The sequence below is a fragment of the Mycteria americana genome, chromosome Z (genome assembly GCF_035582795.1).
Source record: "Mycteria americana isolate JAX WOST 10 ecotype Jacksonville Zoo and Gardens chromosome Z, USCA_MyAme_1.0, whole genome shotgun sequence".
In the NCBI taxonomy this organism is placed as follows: domain Eukaryota; kingdom Metazoa; phylum Chordata; class Aves; order Ciconiiformes; family Ciconiidae; genus Mycteria; species Mycteria americana.
The window spans coordinates 6,777,206-6,801,783 of record NC_134396.1 but is presented as its reverse complement, the minus strand read 5'-3'; the positions used below and the strand labels follow the sequence as shown (position 1 = coordinate 6,801,783).

The window sequence follows — 24,578 nt, the reverse complement described above, 5'->3', positions numbered from 1 at the left end:
ACTCATTCAGGACAAAACACAAAAAGACTACGGGAGTCTCTGACATGCCTTAGGGCGTGCCAGACTTCAGAATCTTCATTTTGGTAAAGTTTTGCTTGTTTTCTTAAATATAATGTAATCAGCATAACTGGAGAATGAAATATGATCTTATGAATTTTTCTACTTAAGAATGTCTGGTAACTCATTATTCCCTGTCAACTACAGAAATATTACACTAGAAAATAACAAGAATTGAACTACAGAAAAGTATAATCAGGCATCTACACTTGTTCAGAGATTGGAAGCTGTAACTTAACCTCTTTGAATTTAATATTGCTTTTACAAACAATATGATTTTAATTTATTTATGAGATAGATTTTTCTGACACAATGCTGGGTTTTATCCATGCGATTGCTTTGTGAAGAATTAGAGTTTTGTAAACTATATTGTTAAAATATCTGACCAAAACCTTAAGTGCAATTTCTTTGAAATACACAATGCAGCACCTAATTTCACAAGAAAAATGCAACACACTAACAGTAGACTTAATGAAAACTACTTATTTTATGTATCACAGATTAACATATCCAATTAGTTTTTAATTCATTTGTACAAACAGCAAACTTCAGAAATAAGCAATGACTTTGAAATCTCCTTTCCAGATGTTGATTTTATTCTGACATCATACCTTGCATTCAAAAATACCTTCAATTAACTAGATCCAGTAACAATTATACTGCATGATAATGAAAAAAAGTCTGTGTCTTCTTAGGTGGATGTCAGAGTGAACTTAGTGACTATGAACTGTAGAAATGCTGGGCTTAAACTCTTAATAAGGTTTATTAATTATACATGCCATTTCTTTATCAAGATTTAAATCCATTATAGAGAAGTGACTGTCCCAGAACAAAATAAAGTCATTACGGGGTAAGTAACGTTATAACTCCTCCCATCCATCTAACAGGTACAACCAAGGGCATACACTACATGCAAGTTAGATTTAATTTTCTATCTTAGTTTATGCTACAGATTAAAAAAAAAAGAGAGAGACTTCTTACCAAACTGCTATGTTTTAGTTATTTTCTACACCTGCTTACAAGAGCAGGTTTCTGTGCTACCCTACATAAAGCACAACCTGGGATAAACAGGGGAATTTGATTTCATGTTACACAAGAGCACCAAAATAAAGTAAATGCCATTAAAAAAATACACCTCTGCTTTTTTTTAAAACGTGTTTTTGATTCAATCATTATTTCATTCTTTATAAAAAATATAAAAGTAATTTTTCCTAGATAGATGGAAACATTGCAACACTTTGTTGCACTTTCTCTAGATAGAAGAGGAATTTCTTCCCCTTACTTTTCCTAAAACATGTCTGAACACACACACAAACAAAAAAATCTCTCATCTATAGGAACTGGAGATTGCAAAGCTGCTTTTTCTTGGGACAGCTGTATGAGGTGCCAGTTTCATCCATTACATCACGCTACAAAGTGCAGACCTAATGAAAGCTTGTATACACAAAATACATGATACCTAATTCTCACATTGTCCTGCTACATAGAGACACAATCATTTATATTTTACACTGTCTCATTTCATCTTCTGGTATTAGTGACTGTAAATCATCTGCAAGATTACTATACAAATGACTACACTTGTGGCTCCATTTTTAAGGAAATAAAACCGCTATAACATATTTTTGGAAATGAATGCTAATATACTGGTTATAATTACACATTCTGTCATTTCATTAATTGGCTACATAAAATTAGATGTAAATGAACTATTCATTCTTCATAGTGTTCTTCTATTAGTTTCCTCTTTGGGGAACTTTTGGGGGGAGATGGGTAATGGGGAGAAAGGGAGAGGAGCTGGATAAGAACTTAAAATGTAAGAGAAAAAGGTTACTTACCTATAACTGTAGTTTTGAGAGTTTTGCTCCGGCAGATTCACACTCTTGGGATGTGTGTCTCTGCTGCTATGGGCTTGGAACGAACTAAAAAAAGAAGGGCCCACAGCAGGCATCCAAATGCCCCCTAACTGATCCAATTATTGGAAATAAAGTTATTACAGCTTTACTTATTCCTAATTCAAAGAATCCACAGTAAGATTCCAAGGAAGTGGGTAAAATGGATCCTCAGAGGTAAAATATATAGGGAAAGAAACACAGATACGAGTAGGTTTGTCTCATTTCAAAAATGCTTCTAATGCTTTTAAGTTTTTTAAAAAATATATTAGCCTCCGAATGCAACAGTTAGAGATTAATGATTTCATTACTCTTCTCACAAACTCCAGTGCCTTTTACAAGTAAAAGTAGAACTCCTTAATCTGTTAAGACAGCTGCATTATATAAAAGTGTCTTTGAAGTAGCCTAAAATCTAACAGTGAACACACAGTACTATGTATGGAAGACCTCAAATTAAAATCTAGCAAATCTGAATAAAATAAAAAATTAAAGCAATTTGAAAAAGAGTCTCTGAAAAAAGATGGGTTACTTTCTGTTTTTTCAAGTAATTTTCAAGGTTATCTTCCCTTTTCCCCTTCCTAGAAGACTCAGAGCTCCTCTTAACATTAATAACATTAATATTTTTGATACACAGTATTTGAGGATTTTAGAAAAGTATGAAAGATCTTGAGGTATAAACCTTGAACCTGAAAATTAATTCAGTAGCAGGTCTAAATCTTGAAAAAGAACTTAATGGAATGTTCTGGGAAAGGTTTAGACTGAAAGTCACTGACTAGCTTTGAACTACTTGACTATACACGAAAATAACCCACTTGTATCTGAACAGTGGCAAAGCATGAGTTAATGCAAAGAACTGAGGTTACCAAAATGAAATTTCTCCCTCAACACCCCCACCTCAAGGCACTGAGGAGTGCCTTGGAAATCAAGGAAAAAAAGGAAAAAAAGATTCCTGAGAAAAACAGAAATTCCTGGGACATAATTTTCTAAAACTCAATAGGATTTCCTGTACTTCCTTGGAGTAGTCAACTTCACAATTTGAACAAAGCACAACTCCAGTTAAGTGAGCAAAATACGTTCAGAATATAGACCATCTACTTGTTTCAAAAGTATTCATCAGCACCAAGTAATACAGGAAATGTGACTACTGATGGTGATTAGAAGAGAAGAAAGTGTGCATGAAGCTTCATTACCTTTCTAAAGAAACTATATCATCAAAATATCACAATGCACCTAAGCAGAGGATGGTTCACTTATTGTTGATTGTTGTGGAAAAAGATAATCTCTTTCTGTATTAGGCCTTCCGAATCACTTTTTTTCCAACTCAGATAATCTGAGTCTTGGTAAATAACAGCTGGATCTATCTGTAATACTACTCATCCTTTCAAAAGAGAAGATATGATCTAGTATTGATTGACAGCTTGTATCTGATGAGGGTATAGAGGCCATTGTGAGGCAGGCAATGGGAACTGAAGACCCGAGGTTGTCATGTTCCATGGATTTATTTATTTGTTCTGAGGCTATTAAACATAATAGATGTATTAGAATGTAACTTCTGGTGCCAAGTGCCTTGACCTCCAAAATCTCCAACTACTCCTTTCATTAACAGATACAGACAAATTACTTGCAAAATTAATCAATACAGAGAGAGACTTCCTTGATGGAAAAAGAAGAGGACATGGACTCTTGTCCTTCCACACAGAGGACAAGGATGAAACCAACTTTTTCAAACTTCGCATCTCTCTATCATGATGAAAAGACCATATAATCCACTTAATCCAAGATTCCAATAGACCAAAAGAATAGAATTATAAAAACAGAGCTCTGAAAAGCACTCATATATGAGGCAAAAAGTCTATATTATAAAATCACTCCTTATGCGTCTCTGACATACATTAGGTGAAATCTGCCAGATTTTGCATTAGTGATTTTTGCACTAAGAATTCCTTTTTCAGGAAGCAAAAGCATGACAATCAGGTTCCAGAAAGATACACTGCTTTTCAAAGAAGGAGGCACTTCTGCAAAACCCTGTGTTAGTTCCACCTCTGAAACACAGATTGCCTCCCACTTGGAGAGACTTTGTTTGGTAGAAGCTAAATATTTTAACAGTTTTGTTAGAATTAATGATTTATTACAGAAAGTACTATAATTACCAAAAGGCTCCAATCACCATTTCCCACCTGTACCAAACATATAGAAGGACTTCAGTATTAAAAAACAAAAACAAACCTTAGCATTGCCTTAGGCAAGTGTAGCAGTTGTACAATTTTTAGCAAGAACCAGCCCCCTACCCGCCACAAATCTCTGCCTCTCCTCTGGAATAAACAGAATAAACACCAAACTACTGGTTCCAAGCCTCAGAAAGAACATGTCATATCCAACAAAAGCCTTACTGTTAAAAAGAAAGCATCTGAAAACCTTTGATGAAGCATAGTAATATAGAGACTTCATGTCTACAAAAAAGGACAGAAGAGCCCACTAATCTTCTAGCAAAACTTGCAAGTACAATTCTACTCAGAGTAATTTATGGAAGACAACAACGTGTGCCAGAAACTATACTGTGACTGTAATATGTATTCCCATGCCCAGATTACAAAAGCAGCAAAGATACTTTCATGCAGATTTTAGCATATGCTAGCATCTTGAGTACGTTCTCTAGAGGAATGCTTGCTATTGTAAAGCATCAGCTAGCACTATGCATTCCCGTTCTAATTAGACCGAGTACTTGCTACAATCACACTATTTTCTTGACATAATATGATGTAAAGTTACAGTATATGTACTAAAATGCACAAATGACAGGCTTTTGCATAAATACAGTAAGCAGCTTTGCAAAAATGAATGACATATTTAGGAGTTATTAGATATATTTCTAACAGACACATTCCCATAGGAACAATAGAGGAAGCTTCCTCCTGCAGTCACACCAAACCAAACAGCTATAACTAGTCCCAGTCCCAGAGTGTATCAACTTGTAGACATAGTACAAACTTACAAGCAACAGCAAAAGCATTACCAAAAAATAAGAACCATATTTCTGCAAGGTAACAGCTCTTCAGGAAATCCGTCCCAAGACTGCTAAAAGTCCTCAATACTGATACTCAGTCCTCAATACAGCTTTTCAGAAAATCTGTCCTCAAGACTGCTACTCAATACTATTCATTCATGGCTGAAACCTCAGCAGACAAAGTGAAAAGAACTGCTGTTGAGCATAGGGGCAGCTTACCACCAGTGAATAAATGGTGATCATTTGTCCCAATATATGGCAGCAACTCTTGCACCTGATTCATAGCAATTGCAGGAACTCAGGAAGAACTGAGACCTGCCAGAGGATGCAGGTAGAAAGGAAGCATATGGCTGGAATCCTTATTTGGGAAGATGGTTATTGACCACTGGTGAAGGGGTGAGATCACGTTCTATAAAAATCACTCCTTTCCCCAAAAGAAAAAAGAAAAAGTCTGCCCATGGCTATGTAATTATGGTAAACAAAATTTACAACTAATGCTCAACATTTCCTGAAAGCCAGAACAAAAGAGAAAGTGTGTTTTAGTCTTGCTCTAAGTGTTTGAAGCTGCTGTGCACCATCAAAAATACAGTTCATTTTTCCAGATGCTTCTCAGCTAAAATATGCTGGACATTCTACTTGAAGTGTGTGGATATAAAAGTAGCTTTTGAAGTATTAGGAGACAAACTACTAGCTCTCCATCAATAAACTTAAAATTAGTAGAAGAGATTTAAGCAAAGTAACAAGTTCCCCATTTCATTACATTAAAATTAAAGACAGTAGAGATCTCTTTTGAGGTGAGCACACATTTTCTCCATATATTCACAAACAACAACGTTTCCTAAAAAGACTTGATTTAGTTACCAAATAAGAAATATCTAAGAAGTTAAACCTTTTAGTTATTGCAACAACCACACTTACAAACAAGCACACACGTAAACTCTCTCTCTCTCCTCCCCCGCCTGGCCCCAGCATCTTTAAAAACAGAAAAAAGATCTTTGAATAGGGAGAAGATTTGTGCTCTCTCTGCTGGTTAAACACCCAAACTGTATGTAAATTCAGTTGAGTCCATGCAAGTATGTCCAAAATTGACCATTTTCACCTATGAACTTCCAAAACCAGAATTTGTGCTGTTTTCCACTCTGCAAGATTTTTCTTGGGAGTATCTAATAAATTAGTATTATACTATAAAAGATTTTTTTCTCAGAGGTTAAACACAGTGCAGAGGAAGCTTCTGAAAAATACTTATGTTAACCTATCACTATCTAGTTTATAAAATACATCTTAACTTCAAGATTTACATGTGGGCTTTGCATCTACTTTGGAGATTCCTGAAGCCTAAGACCTTCAAACCAGTTAACAACAGAAAAAACAAAACAAAACAAAAAACCCAAAGAGAATAGATTCAATGAAATCAGTTAAGACAACCAGTACAGCTACTGAAGTGAAGAGAAAACATTTCAGAGGCTCATGTGGCTCTGTGCTAGAGACCATATAGATATATGGTAGTTCTCTAAAGCTTGTAATGCCTACATAATAATGAATATCCAGTTGAACAAACATTGGTGACAAGGTAGTAGTATACATTACCCAATCATTACACTGCCTTTAAAAGAATAGATGTGATTTTAATCTAACACCTCCTTCACATTATGTTCAAATGGGGATATGAATAGAAATGGGATAAAAGAGTTTTCCTGTATTTTCTTAAATAAGGCAACATGGGTAGTTAATTAATAATTTAATTACAAATTTTGATTTATCGTACTGCTGGGATTTTAGAAACTATAAACAATGTCAATTGTACTTCATTCAGTCTCATGGTTCAAAGTAAGAATAGCTTAAAAAGAATTTTGAAACATAAGAACTTCACTTTCCATCCATTAAGACCCCAAATAAAGAATACCAGATATTAAAAATATGCATATATGAGAGATTACAGTTCATCGTTGGAGGGGAATGGAGATGAATGTCACAGAAGAACCTACACTGAGTAAACAGAATTGAACTATGTGACAATGACAGGAAGTTTATATATATATATATGGGCTTTATATGCATATATATATATTTATATAATATATATAGTGTATACACACACACAATCCTTTTACCTTTATCTTGCACTTCTTTTGAAAATCGCTCCCTTTCAATAGCTGATTCACGTTCTATCCGCTCAATTTCAGCCAATGCATCCAATTCTACTTCATCATATGACGTTATAGTTCCTTGTTGCGAAACCTGTTGCTGTGTCTGTACCACAGGAGTTTGAGGTTGTTTTGCAGCAACTGAAGTGTTCTGTTGTAAAACAGGCACTTGATGTGCCTGAAGGAAAGCTGTCTGTTCATGCTGCGGCAAGCACTGAGCAACGTTTAGTGGGCGGTTAACATCCTGTGGAGTAACGGGTGTTTTAGAAGTCTGTCCTGGGTACTGCACATTAAAAGGAATATCACCCTCTGACACACTGCTGTTTTCCAAACCAGAAAGCATATCATCCTGCTGGTCCATATCCGAAGATCTTACACGAGAGAGTCTTAATGTAAGCTTAGTGGAGTCCTTGGAAGGAGAACTAATGATATCATACATTGCAGCTTTTTCAGTCTGGTCTTTTTCATCCTTGCCTAACTTCATTTTCTTTTGTTTCTTTTGCTTTCTTTCTGGAGAATCTAACAATATGTCTGGGGGAACATCTCTAGGTGATGAATAAGGTGGAGGCTGAGATTGTTGGATTAAAGGTTGTCTTGATCCTAGAATAATAATTCAGAAAAACTGAACAGTTATGTTGTTTCATGTTTATATAAAAACACACTAAATATAACCTACATAATTTTCATGTGTATTTCTACATATATGTGTTCACAAAAGATCTAAATAAGATTGGTAGGAAGCACATCATTCCTAGATCAAGATGTAATCCAGACAGTTCCAGTGTATTTCCTAGGAATTTTAGCAGTCCACTGCAGGTAGAGAAGGGATCATTTCAGAGAAGATGGAACGAAAAAACCCACCACCAAAAAAGAATAAATAAAAATAGTACCTGAAGGTTCAGAATATCAACTATTAGAAAATGGTCAATGAAAGCAAGTTGACTACAGAAAAAGGAAAGATCAAAGATTTTTAATAAGGTCCATTGATGAAGACTTAGTGATCAGTGTATAGGCATTAGCCATTTCAGCCACACATTTTTAATTAAAAAAACCCCAAACAAACAACAAAAAAACCACAACCCCAAACATACACAACCTCCTTAACTTCGATTCTGATAGTTCATTTTCAACTTTTTTTTTTTTTTTTTAAATTTTATTTTAGGTAAACTCATTCCAACCTCCCCACTCATTACTATCTAGCAAACACTAATTGTCTTAAGGCATTTTCTATCATTCCCTGCCTTATCTCCCCTCCTTTTTTTTTTAAACATATGAATTTTTACTTCTACGTGCACTCATTCCAGGCTTTCAGTGTATCTAGAGAAATTTTTAAAACAGGACATTTTTAATTAAAAACATTCTCCAATTAACCACATTTAAATTTTTTGTTCCTCAAATTAAACCAGCTCCCCATAACTGTTAGCCCAGAAAAAAGCTTTGAAAAACAGAGAAGCTTTTCAACTTGTCCCAATTATAATTTTGAGCTATAATTTTTGGCTTAAAAAGGAATGGGGGGGAGGGGTGGAGGTGGTGGGGGAGAAGCCTATTGGCTGGACCAATAGGGCCAGCTCCTCTTGTTAAAGCAAACTTTTATCAGATTCCATTCATCCATTGGGGAATACTGATCTTCAGAAAGCAGTGACTGAGATGATTATTAGTCATTCAGGTTCAGGTTATCATAGGTCAATACTTCTAACAACAATCAAAAACTAATTGGAAGACAGGCCCCCATGTGCTTTATTCAAGAAATGCCACTAAACAAGAAAGCAGCTTTATTCTGCAGCTTAAATTTCTAACGGATATTTTAAGAAATATTAAGAATCATTAAGCAATGTACTGACCTGTAGATGGAAAAAAAAGAATGGATACCTCTAGCAAAGCTTCAATTCACATGAAAGGTGTGCCTTTACTGATGACTTCTTTGCACAGACTACTATACTTATTTTCTCTCCCTAGTACATTCTGTAAGAAGTCCTACAACTTCTGTATGTAGACAGCAGGGTATGAAGTGGGTTTATCTTACCCCTTTTCTTGACCATCAGCAACAACTCCATATTCTGCCAATAACACCCACAATGTTGGGAAGCCCTGTTTTGACTCATCCTGATTCTCAAGGTCTTTCCACTACTCCACTTCCCTTCCTCAAATGAGATACCACACTCAATCACCAGTATTGAAGTCCTGGCTACACCATATGAAGATCTCTCACTTGCCTTTCACCATAGATTCCTATTCTTGTGATGCTCCCTCGGGCAATTACTGTCTCTTTCACTAATTTACAAGATCGTCTTAGTGTAATGTATAGCAGAAATCGTTAGCTACTGATTTCTTTTATGGTAATGACTAGCACTCAGGAAATACAAGCTGCATTTTTATTTCTACAAATATTAGAGACAGCTCAAAACTTTTCAAAGAGATCTTACTGACATCTTACTCTTGAATTATCTCTTAAATGAATACTTCTGAAGTTGCAACGATGGAACATTTACTGTTTTTCACAGTTACACTTCAAACAGGGGACACAGATTTCATTCTCCCTTGTCTTAAACTTCTAAGTAAATATGGCAAGATTGTTCTGATTTACTATTTGTCACGCTGAAAAATAACACTGCAGCAACAGATAAGGTGGTTCTTTTTATCTTTGGGTAGACTTGAGGAGGTCAGAAGGATTTCAGTGCATTCCATTGAACATACTTAGAACCCAGTAAATGAAGATAAAAAAGTAAATTTTTCCCTCTCCTAGGCAGCACTACGAATAGGTATCTGAAAGTATCCTCCTCCCGAAGGAAATTCCTGAAAGGTGTTGATATAAGCTGCATTTTAAGAGTACGTGTTATGGCAATAACTTCACATATTTCTGAGATGTCTAATGATGGTTAAGCCTCTGGTAACAAGGAGGCTTAGAAGCTACAATGCCTATGTATTGAGATGAAAAGAATTTGAAAAAGATGAAGCATTCTGGAATAGTTTCACTCTACCACAGATATTAGCAGTTTTGAACAGGCATCACACATTGAACACATACCACATTCTGTTGGATGCTTAGACCTCAAACAAAACATTACTCATTATACAGAGAGAGTTGTGCCTATTACTGTTGAAGTCAGTCTGGAATATTTCCTATGGGAGAAGGCTTGAGCCATTATATGTCTGAGAAAAACGCTCTTACAAGACTTGTTGATAATGGAAGAAATGTTTTTGTGGAAATACACAGACAGACAGGTATGATCTGTTTGCTGAGCCAGTTGAGATTCTGAGGTTGAGAAGGTTTGTTCTACCAAATGGTGTCACTGCAGTAAATCATATGATGATCTTTGGAAATGATCTTTGGGAATGAACTGAATTTCAGAACATTCTTTTAGAACAGAGAAATATATGTAGGCCGCTTTTGAGTTTAAATCTAGGGCTGTGCAGTAATTCAGGAGAAAAAAAAATTGACTTTCTGTAGTTGATCTTCCAGATTAGTAAAAGAATTTTGTGCAATCTCTTTTTATATGGCAGGAATATGTAAAATTTGTGAGATAAAAAGAGATTCTCCACTGATTTGGGAAGGTCATTGTATCATTACTGAACAGCAAATACTGATGGTCAACCAGATAACACCAAATGTAGCTGAGAAGCAGGTAACATCAATAGGAAACAAGGTCTCTACAAAGAACAAATACACCCATCAACAATACCTCATCTTTCAGTAACAGTCATCCTGACCACTCAGGATAATCCTGGGACTGGATCTCTATATTAATTAGTTTTCCTACTAATTCCTAGTGGCAGAGGGCACTGAGTATGGAAGAAGTTTTATCAACTGCTGTAGCAATTTGTAAACACCTTTTTTCTGTGACTCTTGACTTTATAAAGGATTTGACTGTGACTCAAATCCTTTATAATGCAAGCAACTATAAAATGCATTGCATTGACCGTGACTTAGCCTTCTTAAAAATGTAAAGTTTCAAAACCACGTCTTGTTAGTTTACCCTTGGAATGGCTTCACTTGCTCCTTGTGCATCAGTAGCTTGGGTAGCAAACAAATAAGCTTCTGTCCAGGAGACTGCATGCATCACTGACATCTCCATCTTACCGTTTTTGACTGCACACTTTCTAATCACACCACAGTACTTGCATCTTATTTAAGCATTCATGATATTTTCTCTGATCATCTCTGAGCCTCTTCAGAGAAAAGACCACTTGCCTTTCAAAGCTGATGCGCCAAAGTCACGCCGCTGATCACAGTCTTTGTTGTGATCCACATGGTTAAAAAACAAATATTAAGGTTACCAGGAACTTAGGATTCACATATTTTACAGAATTTTAAAGAATTATTAGCTTTTCACTTGCACAACAACAGCTTCCAAAGGGTCATTCAAAACAGTATCTTCATATTCCTTTAACTCCCTTGCAGGTAAAGGTCCCCAGATGTTGACAGAAAGTCTTTCACCCATCCTACATCCTCTTTTGCCAGAAGTATTGTTCCCTATGCATGAACACTGGAAAAAACTGCTAGTGAACAAATGAAGACTTGGTTCATAGCACATTGGAGAGAAACTTCAGGAACATTCAAGTGCTATGCCTTTTTAAATCCATAGCAAAGAGATCCTCGAGACTCCAGGAACATTATTTAAGTGGGTACCGAATTGTTGTACAAACCTGGACACAGCATTCTGGACTTTTTACTGGAAAAGTCTTTGGACAGAGAGGCTTTAAGGAATGCGTATGTGCTACATGTGGATTATTAGACTTCACATCTGAGTAATTATACTGTAAATAAGTTCCTAAAGGCAGAAGCTAGAGAAGGAGAAAAGAACCAGAGCATCCATATTGCATTCATACTGATGTTTGTCTGTTGGAAAAGTTGGAAAAGAACCTGGTGATGACAGAACCTGAGGAACACACTACTGCCAAAAGATTTTAAGAGACTGCAGTTACAATTTGTAAATGGAAGCATCCCATTTTTTTTTTATTTAATATGATCCTATTTACCACTTTCGCATAAATGGAATGTTTTCATGAAAATAGGATCAGACAAATTCACCCTGGAACTCTGGCTAAACCAATCTCAGAATTGGTAATAACAATCTTCAGAATTTGTGCCTCCAGCAGGCTCAAAAAGGGAAAAACCTTCAAAAGGATGGTAAAGAACTGCCCAGAGTATTATACATAGTCTGTATGATTTACGTACATACTAGAAGAACAATTTCTCTGTAAGGATTGAGATAGTAATAAAGAGATAGTATTCCAAAGTGCATTTGTTAAGAATAAGTACCGTCAAATTGAAATAATTTTATTCCATAAAGCAGTAGGTCTGGTGGATTAAAGAGAACTGAGTGCCATATCTGGACTTTAACATGGCTTTCTATATAGCTTCTCATAACAATTTCACTAACAAGATGAGGAATTATAATCTAGAAAAAAATATCATAAGATTGCAGTATACGCTATTGCAAAACTGTGTTCATAGACTATCAATTGTTCTTGGTAAAAATGGATGAAGGGAGCATAGGTGAAGTAGTACAGCTTTCCAGAGCACTGTCTTAAGACTAGCAGTTTAAAATATTTGTCATTAATAACTTCTTCTGTAACAGAATTAGAGAGTATTTTAGTAATCTGAAGATCATAACAGCAATGGTGCTGAGTCTTTGAGAGAGAGGTCCACAACTGCTTTTAAAAACAGAATAAAAAAATTACAATTTTCTTGACTAATTTGAATAACCTTCTCAAACAGAAGAAATTCAGTGAGAAGAAGGACAAACTTTTTATTCATCTGAGAAAGAGCAATTGTAACAACATGAGAGAAAAAAAGATAAGCTCTACAGAAAGACAGGGATACGTTTAAAACAACTTGCAATATGAATCTAAATTATCAGCAAAGAGCAGCAATACTCTCATATACAACAGTAGTATCATACCAAGTCATCTACAGCACTTTTCTGACAACTCATCCTTCAAAGTCTTCAAATAGAGTTGTATCTACAACTTAGGACAATACATCAAGACAAATGCAGACCAAATAGAATTCAGAGAAAAACATAAAAAGATAATTAGAAGCTCAGAAATGATTACTTTTGTAAAGATGACAGAAAGAACCGTGCTGTTCAGTCTGTAGAAGATTAGATTAGTGCAAGACATGATAACGTTCTTCGAGATGTAAATGACTGCTATAAAAAAAAGGATGTGAATTGTTTTTCTTTGTCCATTGGGAAGAAGTCAAGAGGTGTCATGCTTAACAGCAACAAAAATGATTCAGGCTAAGCATTATGAGAAAAGCTTTCTAGCACTAAGAATTTGAACAGGTTGCATGGCAAGAGTAAGGAAACTCCATTACTGACATTTTAACAAAAAAAATAGATGGAAGTTATGGGGAGTGATACTGGTACAGCTCATCCAACATCAGAGTAAGAAGATGGGAAGCCCACAAGTCCTTTCCTGCTGTATCTTCTAAAACCACAGAATCTTCCTCTGAAAATCTTCCCAAGTTTTGTACTAGATATAAAGAAATTATTACTTGTTTTGATTAGCAGACAATGTTGACATTAGTTTTAAAAGAGCATAATTTAACTTAAAATTCAAACTTAAATGGATAGCATATGAGACAGACTTTTTTGTTCTTTTTTGAACATACATTTGGGAGGTTGTATTCACTTCCCACATAGTCTTTCAATAGTTTTCAGGGAAGAGTCCCACCACTTTCTCCAGAGCTTCAAATGCCTCATGAAAAACTCAGCTTTGGCTGTTCTAGCTTAGAACCGCTGTATTCAGAAGCATCCTTGCATAGAAAATTAGGGCTTGAAGAAAGAAACAAGAATGAATGTTTATTTTGGTCCTGTCAGAAAAAAATCTTTGAATCAATTTCTTCCACCTTTCTTTTGAAGAAGAGGGGGTCAGATGATAATTTTTCTTAACAAGTACCTTTGAGAGCACTGAAGTCTGTACTACAGATTTGAGAAGATTCCTAATTCTTCTTGCCACTCACTACACACTCAGAGATCAAGTGTAGAGGAATCTCTCTGCAGAAATCCTATAAATCCCTAAGAAAACAAAAGTAATCTTTCCAAATTATTCAGAAAATAATCAAATACCCATTAGCAATTTCTGGAGGGAATACAACTTTTTTCTGCAAAAAAAGTGCAAAACTATATAGTTTCCTAAGGGTCACTGCTAGTCCTTACAGATGTTTTCCCAGGAGTTTAGGAAACTGTATGGAAACAGGACTGTAAAGGATATGAACTCTTCTCTTTGGAAAGCAATGGACTGAAAATATTGTGGAAAGCTTCCCATTATATAGATCTTTAGAAATTGCCTTAAAAACAAACAAACAAACAAAAACAAAAAATAAAAAAAAAACCCAACCAAACAACAAAACCTCCCACACTTATATGAGGTTCCAGAGCAGTGGGAAAGTAGAACAAAAAGATAAAGGATTTTGATGAGTAGTCTATCTTGGGTAATGGAACCACAGAATATTTTATGAGATCAACAAAAGGAAAAAGTTCCATGTTAATTCTTCATAGAGGAATTCACAGAAATGAATTTTTTAAGAAGTACATGTGGTAACAGATGATAGCATGAAAGCAGAGTCATTATTCTGTTTGTGTAGCTAAAAATACAAAATTTACATTAAAAAGAAAGGCTAAAGACCAGTCTAGAACTTCTGGATAAAACTTCAGCTGCTCTGGTACCTTTACGGGAGCAAAAGTGAAGCTCAGATTTCTGTAACAGAGAAATTTTACTCCACTGACTAAGTAACTAACCAATCAAAATAACAAATATAACTTCTGCCATCTCTCAAAATATTTGCCTGAGTTGCAAACAAACCTTCTTCCTCATTCAGATTTTGTCAGACAGCTACATTCAGTCTTAAAGTAATTCAAGACTGTGCAATCACATTCTCCAAGTCTCCAGAAGTCCTTGCTACTTCCACGTCAAAAGTAGAGAAATGCAGTCTGTACCCGTACCTTCCGTAATTGCCTCAAGTCTCTATGTCATATAAGAAAGCCTAGATATTATAACATCTTTCCTGAGATCTCTCTCTGGACTGATGATGTCTAGTGCCATTCTTTTTGTCCTCCCAAACAAACAATTAAGTATTTTGCTAATTTGCTTTATTAAAATTAGCTAATGCGAACAGCAACAAAAAACTCAGCACAGATAGTTGCTGTTTGTTCATCACTGGAAAATTCATCAGCACAACTTTCACTCCAAATCATAGGCCAAAAACTCACTGTCAGGGATCCCATGTTCTAAATAACAGTGTAATTATCCACACCTCTTCCATACCTTGCTAAAATATGAAATTAGAGGAAGTAAATTCCTGGCAAGATTCTTGCAGCATCAAGAACCGGTTCTCTCAATCAGGGTTCAATTAATCCCTTTAAGAAGGCAAAATGGTAGCACCACTAGTAACAGTTATTTCAGTTGCGTGCTTTCTCAATGGGAAAAGTAAAGCTAACATACAGGTAAACACATCAAAAAGCTCCTCTTGCACTTTCTCAGCCCTTCTAATGCTGAAACATTACAATCTGAACTGTACAATCAGATTGTTTTCAGAAATAATCTGAAAAGGTATGTCTTCGAAATGGGGTTCCGAGACAGCCAATTGAAACAGCAGCAACTTTAACCAAAGAGTAACTCAAATATTCTTCTGGCTGAGTGGTAATCATGTGTCTGAGTGGAATTCTTAGATTCACAATGTTGTTAAACTTATAAGCTCGACAAAGAGAGAAAAACAACCACATTTAGTCTTCACCGTTTACACAGGTCTTGTTACAAGTCCTTTAGCACAAGACTTCCTGAAATACTGATGCTGCTGGCATGCTATTCACCTACTTCTCACTTGCCACTTGAGCCACATTTCTTCTATCACTGTTTAACACAGTATACCCGTACAGAAGATGAACCACAGAGATCATTTAGAAGTCACAGGATCATAGGATTCAGTTAAGAAGGAACCTCACGAGGTCTTTAGTCTGTCCTCATGCTCAAAGCAGCGTCAGCAAGGCCACATTATGCAAGGCTTTATCCAACCTAATCTTGAAAACCTCTAAGGATAGAAAATGCACTGGGTAACCTTTTCCAATGCTTGACTGTCCTGATAGTGAAAAAGTTTTTCCGTAGACCTAGTTAGAACCTCCCATTTTGATTTAAGTCCATTGTATCTCATCCTTCCTCCACAACACTGAAAAGCCTAACGCAAGTCTTCCTGATAATCTCCTCATAGGTACGGGAAGCCTGCTCTAAGGTCCTCCCCTGCCGAAGATGCCTCTTATCCAGGCTGTACAAGGCCAGCCTGTACACCAGAGAAGGCTTCACCTTCTCTGGAATCTCCCCCATCTCCTGTTCTCCCTCCCCACCTAACCTGACCATCCACAATGAATTTTGTTTTGGGGCTAAAGAGCACTGTTGCATCTCTCTACTACTGCCATGTAAATATATAAGCACTGAAAAAGTAAATTAGCAAGAATATGCCCAAACCCCTACCCTTGCTAAGTCTCATGTATCTCAGTCATTGCTTCTTAGAGATAATATTAAAAACAACAGTATGCTTTCCAAATTTTAGCATAAAGAATTATTTTGAGCAGATTTTTTTCTGTTCCCTCTCAACTGACTGACATTTCACCCTATTCCTTCTCCACAGCTAAGATTTTCAGGCTTCATTTATGCTATATGTATTGAGTTCATTGAACTACTTTTAATTTCATGTTCTTAAAATTTCATGATTGCAATTAAGACAAGCATTGCATGTTAAAACACTTTTGAGCTGGTTAAGAGTTCAATACTCGTAATGCTGCCTTTAAACCACTTCTTATGTAGAGCAACTGAAACCATTCTTATAAAGAATTTAATCCCCATATTGGAAAGGATTTTAAATCCTTCTGTCCTCCATGAATTTGAGCTTTGTTTTGAAGGATGATTAGTCAATTTTCGGACCTTCAGAAATTTCTTCTGGATCAGGACTCGAAAGAATTTTGTATCCAAAACATAATGACATACTCTCTAGTGCTATTTGAATACAGAAGTCAGGAGGAATAATAAAATATGTCTTTAAACTCTCTGTTTTTTAGAATTGGGAAAATATACATTGATATATATGACTGCTAGACTACCTTTAAGGGTTCCATCACTTCCAGCTGGAGAGCAGACTGACTGTGGTGACCTCAAGGAAAAAGATGCAGCATTCCTTATTGACGGATCGCCATCCTAAAGTGACAATGATAAAAAATTAACATTATGAACATGAACACTTGATAAAAAAAAAAGACTGAAATTAGTACATATACTGATAAAATGGACTGGACAAAAAAAGCATACAAGAAATAACAGAAAAGTATTTATTTACATAAAAATCTTTATAATTTAAACTGCTGTTAGACTACTATACAGGCAATATTCCAAAGCACAATCAGCCCTAAGAAGAATCTATAACCAGAACATGCACACAAAAATAAATCTATGTACATAACTTCTAGCTAAGTAAGCACTTTTGGTTTACACTAAAATTCCTAGAACTTTCTAGACACTAGAACACACTAGAACTTTCTTGTTACAAGCACTCAGTAAAGAGCTGAAAAGCAGATACACAGCCTCTATACAATACCAACTGAAAGAAATTGAGCATAAAATGTAGATTTTTAAAACAAACTCACCACTTTTTAACTTAACCTACCCTTAAAGTTTATCTAGAATGGCATCTCGCTTTTACAGTTAAACAAATTAACACTTTGTATTTATATCCTCCAGTATACACACATCAGGACTGAGCAAAGTCTCTAGCACTCCCATTGCAGCAGCTGAGATAGTCTGGTGTAAAACACAGCTGGAGTGACTTTAGCTTGTTATTTTCCTGTCTCAACAATTAGATAGGAAACAACTCAATGGCAACATGAAGCACTTCCCCAACATGGCAAACAAGTTCTACTGTCTTCTCAGATTTGCACAGAACAACCTGCTTCAATGGAATTTATCATTTCTGACAAACTTCTTCATAATATAATACTAATTACAATGTAATGATGTCCATGCTCTATCTTTAAGAATGTAAATGTGTCTTTTTTACCCCCTCCCATCTTAAAATTAAATATGATATGAAACCCACTATTCAAATTCCCATTTAATGTTCTACACAGGTTTTTTATTGCTTTCATGGAGCCCTCTGCTGGTCACGAGTATACTCATTCACTCAGTGCCCTAACTAGATGTAAACTTCTGTAGAGCAGTATTTCCCATTTTTAGCACTGTTTTTTATACAACATCTATGGGAATGTTTTGGGAAAGAACAAACTAACAACCCTGTCCTGGTTTCAGCTGGGATAGAGTTAATTTTCTTCACAGTAGCTAATATAGTACTGTGTTTTAGATTTAGGATGAGAATAATGTTGATAACACACTGGTGTTTTAGCTGTTGCTAAGTAGTACTTACACTAGTCAAAGACTTGTCAGCTCCCCATGCTCTGCCAGGTGCACAAGAAGCTGGGAGGGGGCACAGCCAGGACAGCTGACCCAAACTGGCCAAAGGGCTATTCCATACCATATGACATCATGCTCAGTATAGAAACCAGGGGGAGTTGGCTGGGGAGCAGTGATCGCTGCTCTGGGACAGGCTGGGCATTGGTCAGCAGGTGGTGAGCAGTTGCATCACTTGTTTTTTTCCTTGGGTTTTGTTCCCCCCCCCCCCCCCTCATTGTTTTCCTTCTCATTACAATTTATTATTAAAATAATAATAATTATTATGATAATAATATTTCCATTATTAAACTGTTCTTATCTCAACCCACGAGTTTTCTTACTTTGGCCCTTCCAATTCTCTCCTTCATCCCACCAGGGAGGGTGAGGGAGGGGGTGGGGGGTGGGAGGAGTGGGGTGAGTGAGCAGCTGTGTGGCATTCAGTTGCTGGTTGGGGTTAAACCACAACAAACCCCTGTATCTATGAAGAGACAATTTCTATAATTATAAACAAAATTGCAAAAAGTCTGTTCTTTTAAAGAGTAAAGTCATACAAAGGAAGTCTCCAAAGAAGTTCTAAGGTTATTTAATCTCTTTCCTAATTAAATTGGTTATTTCAGTAGCTAATATTCTAACGTGGCTCCTATTGAGGTATCTGAATACATGTAGTTCTTTCATATAATTTTTTTTTTCCAAACCTGAATTATCTGTCTGATAAACACCTTTTATCTTTTCAACCAATTTCAACCCAATTAATAGAATGTTAGAAGGCTCAACGGTAATGACATTTTTACATGTCTGTATGAAAAAAACCAGCTGCTGGTAGTAAGTCAGAAAGCTAAAATGGCATTTCAAGGAGATAGAAGCCTGCATAGATGGGCAAGCACACACTCGCTCTGACAATGCCAATTTCTGAAACAGCCAATTTCCACATGCATAGCTGTAGACTAGACAGTGTACATGTTACACCTTGTGAAGGCATAGTTGACACTGCTTAGGGAAAAGGAAAGAGTTTGAAATTTATGGACTGAAAGTGCTTACAAGTCAAAGAATGTAAATCTGTAAGAAACCAGATTTCATCAGTTTCACCATCCATGGGCACTTAGAAAACAATTTTATTAGACATTATTTTTTCCTCCCATAGCACAATGAATAGAAAACTCACACTGTGCTATTAATTACAATTATTTTTGCAACAATGCTTGCAAAAAGAGTTGTTGCCTCATGTGCCAAGAAATCTAATATTCAGATTCAACACAATAAAAAGAACTGTATCTTAAACTTATATGTTGTTACCATAACTCAAAGTGAATTAATTTCCTGATGAGTTACTCATTTATCAACTATATTGAAATTATGGAGCTGATTTTTTTAAACCTGACTTATCTTTGACTTGTAATAAATCTCCCCCCCCCCCCCCCCCCCCTTGAAAAAAAGCTTAGTAACTTTTTAGCATATATGTTATGTTAGGACAGGAGAGATCCTCTACCCATAATTGCCAAGGACATAGGCAAAGGCGACTTCTATTAAATTAACTAAACAGACTAACTAGGTAGATGACCTTTCAGGTACACATGACATTCCTACCGTAGCTGACAAATGTTCAGAAGTGCTCATTTACAGTTTCCTAGTTCAGAGCTTCACCAAATGGTGATATATAAGCACAAACTTATATTCTAGCAATGCTCTCAAGTTTACCAAAAAATTGTTTACCAAAAAATTGGTAAAGTTTTAAAATTACCAAAAAATTGTCCTTAAATTGATTGTATGTGTAGTGAGCCTTCAAGGGTATACATGCTGATTTTGTAGAATCATATATTGCAAATACACAATATCCTGTAACTATTCACGTTTTTAAAGCAAAAAAATCCTAAAACTAAGAAAAAGAATGAAAAATAATTCAAGTTTTTAAGTTCTATGATTTAATAATCTTCATTCATAACTACCTTCGCCAAAGGTCACACTGCTTCTGAAAGGGCTGCAACATTATCATTAAGCTTATTATTCATACATAGATGCAAGACTTTAATTAATCCAAATTCTTCAAACTGTTTTCTGCATGATAGCTACTAAAATCAGCTTTTAAAGGTATAATTACAAATAAAATAAATGCAATGCATGCTCCATTAAGGAAATGCACAAAGGGATAAAAGTGCAAGTTTACACTGTTTACTACTTTTTATGTTTACTATTTCTCCAATTAAACCAACCAATGAGGGTATGCTTTAAGTTTTCATATTCTGTCTGTTTTGAAAGAGTTTCATTTCTAAGTGTTCATGAACTAGGATGTGGTTGCATTCCTTGGATCACAAAATTATAGATGAATATTTTTAAATACTTCCTCTTTAAAAATTATGAAGTAAATTACCTTAATATTAAAGTTTTAAAAAAATCCTGTCTTAAAAAAACCAAGATTATCTTGATAGTGTACCTTTAACATAGTTGGCAGTTATATGTATATTTAATGCCAAGAACAGCTTCCTATTTTGAAGAATTTGCATTGCTGGCCAGCAACGGACTGAGAAAAACATCTGATGATCGTGTATTATGATAGATTCCTTCATTGAAACACTCTTATTTAAGTACTACTTCTTAGCTAATATTTTTAATCAGCATAATTCTTGCATTTAAAAAAAAAAAAAAAGGAAGACTAATAAGACTCTGAGTTCTACTGTTATTAATCCTAACAAGGCATTTAGGGAGCCTGGTGTTAATAGTACACTTGTTGAATACAACACTTTTTTGCTTGCACAAGCTAGTTTAGGAAGACAAGAGCTGCCCACGGTTTTTGTAAGCTAAATAAAACACACACACACACACACACACACAAACATACAAAAAAAAAAAAAGGCCAAAAAAGGCCTGCTTGCCACCAGATTTTGATGAAAAAATAAAATGGAAACTTAAGTGCTCTCCCCTTAAGAGCTGTTAAGAGATTGTGTGCCAAACTTGTAAAGAAGAATCCCAACAAGCTTCATCCACAGGATGAGATGCTCATTAAGAAGAAAATTAATCAGTAGTTAAAAAAAAAAAGTGGGAGAAAGTTGGGGTTTTTTTCCCCTTTAGATTCAAGATTTCAGAAGGAATTTCTCCCACATGAAATAAAGTCCCTAAGGGAAAACTTCTTACAAAGAAACCAGGCCATAAAAGCACATGACAGACCAGTAAGAAAAAATGTCCATAGGAATTCGTGCCTTTGACAACACTACTATATTACCCAATAGGTTATTCAAATATGTCAAGTCTAATTGACAGTTGTGGGGATCTTCAAAGAGACAAGTTAACTATACACCTGTTTAGAATATAGTATTGTTTGCATGAACATATTGCTACAGTAATTGTAGAGACATTCTACCATTTCTTTAAAATAAACTCACATATGACATTATGTGAAGATTTTTTACTTTTCCTAATTTCATCAGAATGGATGTTACAAATGGTTCCAAAGGAAAGAGAGATCTAGAAAAAATTAAATCTCACACATTAAAGTTGCATGGTTGAGTGTACACATCTGAAATCGTGGTTTTATACATCAACAACAACATAGTAAAATTTCTGACTTCTAAGGCAGCTAAACACATACTTGCTTTATCATAATAAACTGATTTAGGTAACATACATCACTACTTAGTCTGTGCACCATCTGTAGGTAGTCTTCATTTGAGCCATGTCTAGAATTATCAGCATGATGATTAGCTGAATTTCCAGACAACTGACTTGAAACTTTATTTTCATGGAGATTCCTCATCCCACCTGTGACAATGGGACTGGATACTGAAGCTGAAATACAAAAAAATATAAGTAACTATAGTGATATATTCATACACTCATTAACTCTTAAAAAGTTTCAGAGAAAACACCATAATAGTGGATATTAATGAGTTGGATGCAATAGGTCTGGAATGTGAACAAGAATCCAACTTTTGGATTGAATCCTTTTGCCACAAATACCTTGAATAAAATTAGATATCTAAGATTTTAATTTTCAAGAGGATTTAAAACCTGAATTCCATGTTACAGAAAACCTTTGTTTCCCTCTATATAATTTGTATTCACAACCTTTAGTAACTTCCAAGGTATTCATGAGACATCCAACATTACGTACAGAACAGCTATGTATATTCTAAGCACAATGCTAAACTTTAAGAACAAATGATTTAAAAGAATCCAATGAGAATTCTACTTACCACAAAAAAATGCCTAGATACTTTAACAGTGTTCACGTTGTTCAAGATTGTTTTTAGAAAAGGGAAGAACAAAGAAATCCATTCATTCTAAAGGTCATCTTTGCCAGATACTGCATACCTTGAGCATAATTCTAGCCAACTTAGAATTAATCTAGTTGACACTACAAAGGTTTGGTAAGGCTAAATAAGCTGGCAGCAAAACTAACGTTACATTGGCAAAAATGAGGTTTTCACTAGTACAGATAAATGATGGCCATAGCTAACAAATAAAAGGTTTTGGTTTGTTTTGATTTTTTCTATTGTCACGTATACATGACGACTATGCAAAATGGCTGTACACAGGGGAGCAAAGCAACAGGAACATGTGTTTTACTTTTTCTTCTTCCCTTTTATTTTTTTAAATAAAATATATACTACTAGTCTGTACAGGCAGGAAAGAAAAGCTTAAACATACCTGCCAACTCAAAGATTTGCATTAAGCATGTGACTCCTTCAAAGAAATTAGAAAGCCATGAAACATGGACATGAAGGTGAAGCTGACATGAGATAGGAGAGTAAAACAAACATCACAGACTTACCTTGCTGCATCTGAGGATGTGGTGTATAACTTGGAGGATGTGAATATGGCATGTATCCTGCAGGGCTTTGAGGAGCATATGGACTAGGCACTGGACTGTTCTGTTGTGCCAAAAATCTGTTACCAGAGCTTGTCTGTGGTGGCACAAACCGGCTAAAAATAAAATTTAAAAAAGTTTTTAAAAGTTGGAAAAGCAAATTTAGACAAATTTATTATTTCTTTTGGAATATTATACATCCAGAACATTACAACTTCTTTAAGATACAAAATTCCAACACAATCAAGAATCTCCCTCAAAAGCAGTATTTTAAGTTATTGATACCTTCCCAACTTCAATTATTACTTGAGAGTCACAGCTTAGATACTGCATTAGTAAAAGTAAAGAACAGAATAAAAAGCATTCATAAGACCTCCACCTAGGGAAAGGAAACAATGACACAAATATGTACTAAAATAAATCTGCAATTTCCAAAAGTTAGTCCTAGAAGGTTGAATGAAAGTGACAGCTAAGTTTTAATTAACAACTAGGTCACTAGGATTAACAAGGAGCCATCTACTCTAAATATGATTTTTCCAGTAAGATTTCTAAGAACTTCTCCACCAGAACTATACTGCCAAGATACAGGAATGTGATAGGCGGTTAGGTAGGACCTGACCCAAAGACCACTGAATGCAACTTATTCTTTCCCTGGCTTTATCTTAGACTGATCCTACAGATAGGAAGCCATAAAAATAACATTGGCTTGTGACAATAATACATGTACATTATAAGTTACATTCTTATATGAGCTTTTCAAAATAAAAATAAACGAAATAAATACTTCAGAAGGTACATTACATTTACATGTTTTCACAACCCTTAGTTCTAGATAGCAACTCTGTGAAGGTAAGCTTCCACAGAAAGAAATAGCAAAGTATTTAGCACAAGGATTTTGCAAGGATTTTTAGAAGACTTTGTAATATTCATTGTAATATTCACAATTCAAAAAACCTTCTTCAATATCCCTTTTAGATATAAAAGTAAAAAAGTGTGCTGGTTTTTGTGCAGATACAGAGCATTTAATTTGCCAAAACAATTACAGTAACTTGAACTGAAATGTGAAATAAGTTTATTTTAATAATGGTATCTAATAACTGAAGATTAAAATCTGTTAAAGGCCAGTAACTGGGTTGAAACTACATGCAGAACTCTTTCCTGTAGTCCAGAGTACTTTATTACATTAATAAAGGCCTGGATTATAGGTACATGCTACTTGCCAACACTCACAAGTTTAAAAAAGAACC

At 35.3% G+C, this 24,578-nt stretch overlaps 1 protein-coding gene across 7 annotated transcripts in view; it reads right to left on the bottom strand.

The window, feature by feature from the left end:
* The window catches only part of NIPBL (NIPBL cohesin loading factor), a 160,092-nt gene that overhangs the window by 67,796 nt on the left and 67,718 nt on the right, over positions 1–24,578 (bottom strand). For 5 of the 7 annotated variants that reach the window (XM_075488533.1, XM_075488532.1, XM_075488534.1 and 2 more), the window contains 4 exons: positions 23,296–23,447; positions 22,150–22,310; positions 17,195–17,288; positions 7,065–7,697 (listed from right to left, as the gene is read on the bottom strand). In XM_075488533.1, coding sequence (XP_075344648.1) covers positions 7,065–7,697; positions 17,195–17,288; positions 22,150–22,310; positions 23,296–23,447 — 1,040 coding nt within the window. The remainder of the gene's footprint in view (positions 1–7,064; positions 7,698–17,194; positions 17,289–22,149; positions 22,311–23,295; positions 23,448–24,578) is intronic. The other 2 variants (XM_075488535.1, XM_075488538.1) reach the window with 1 other exon arrangement.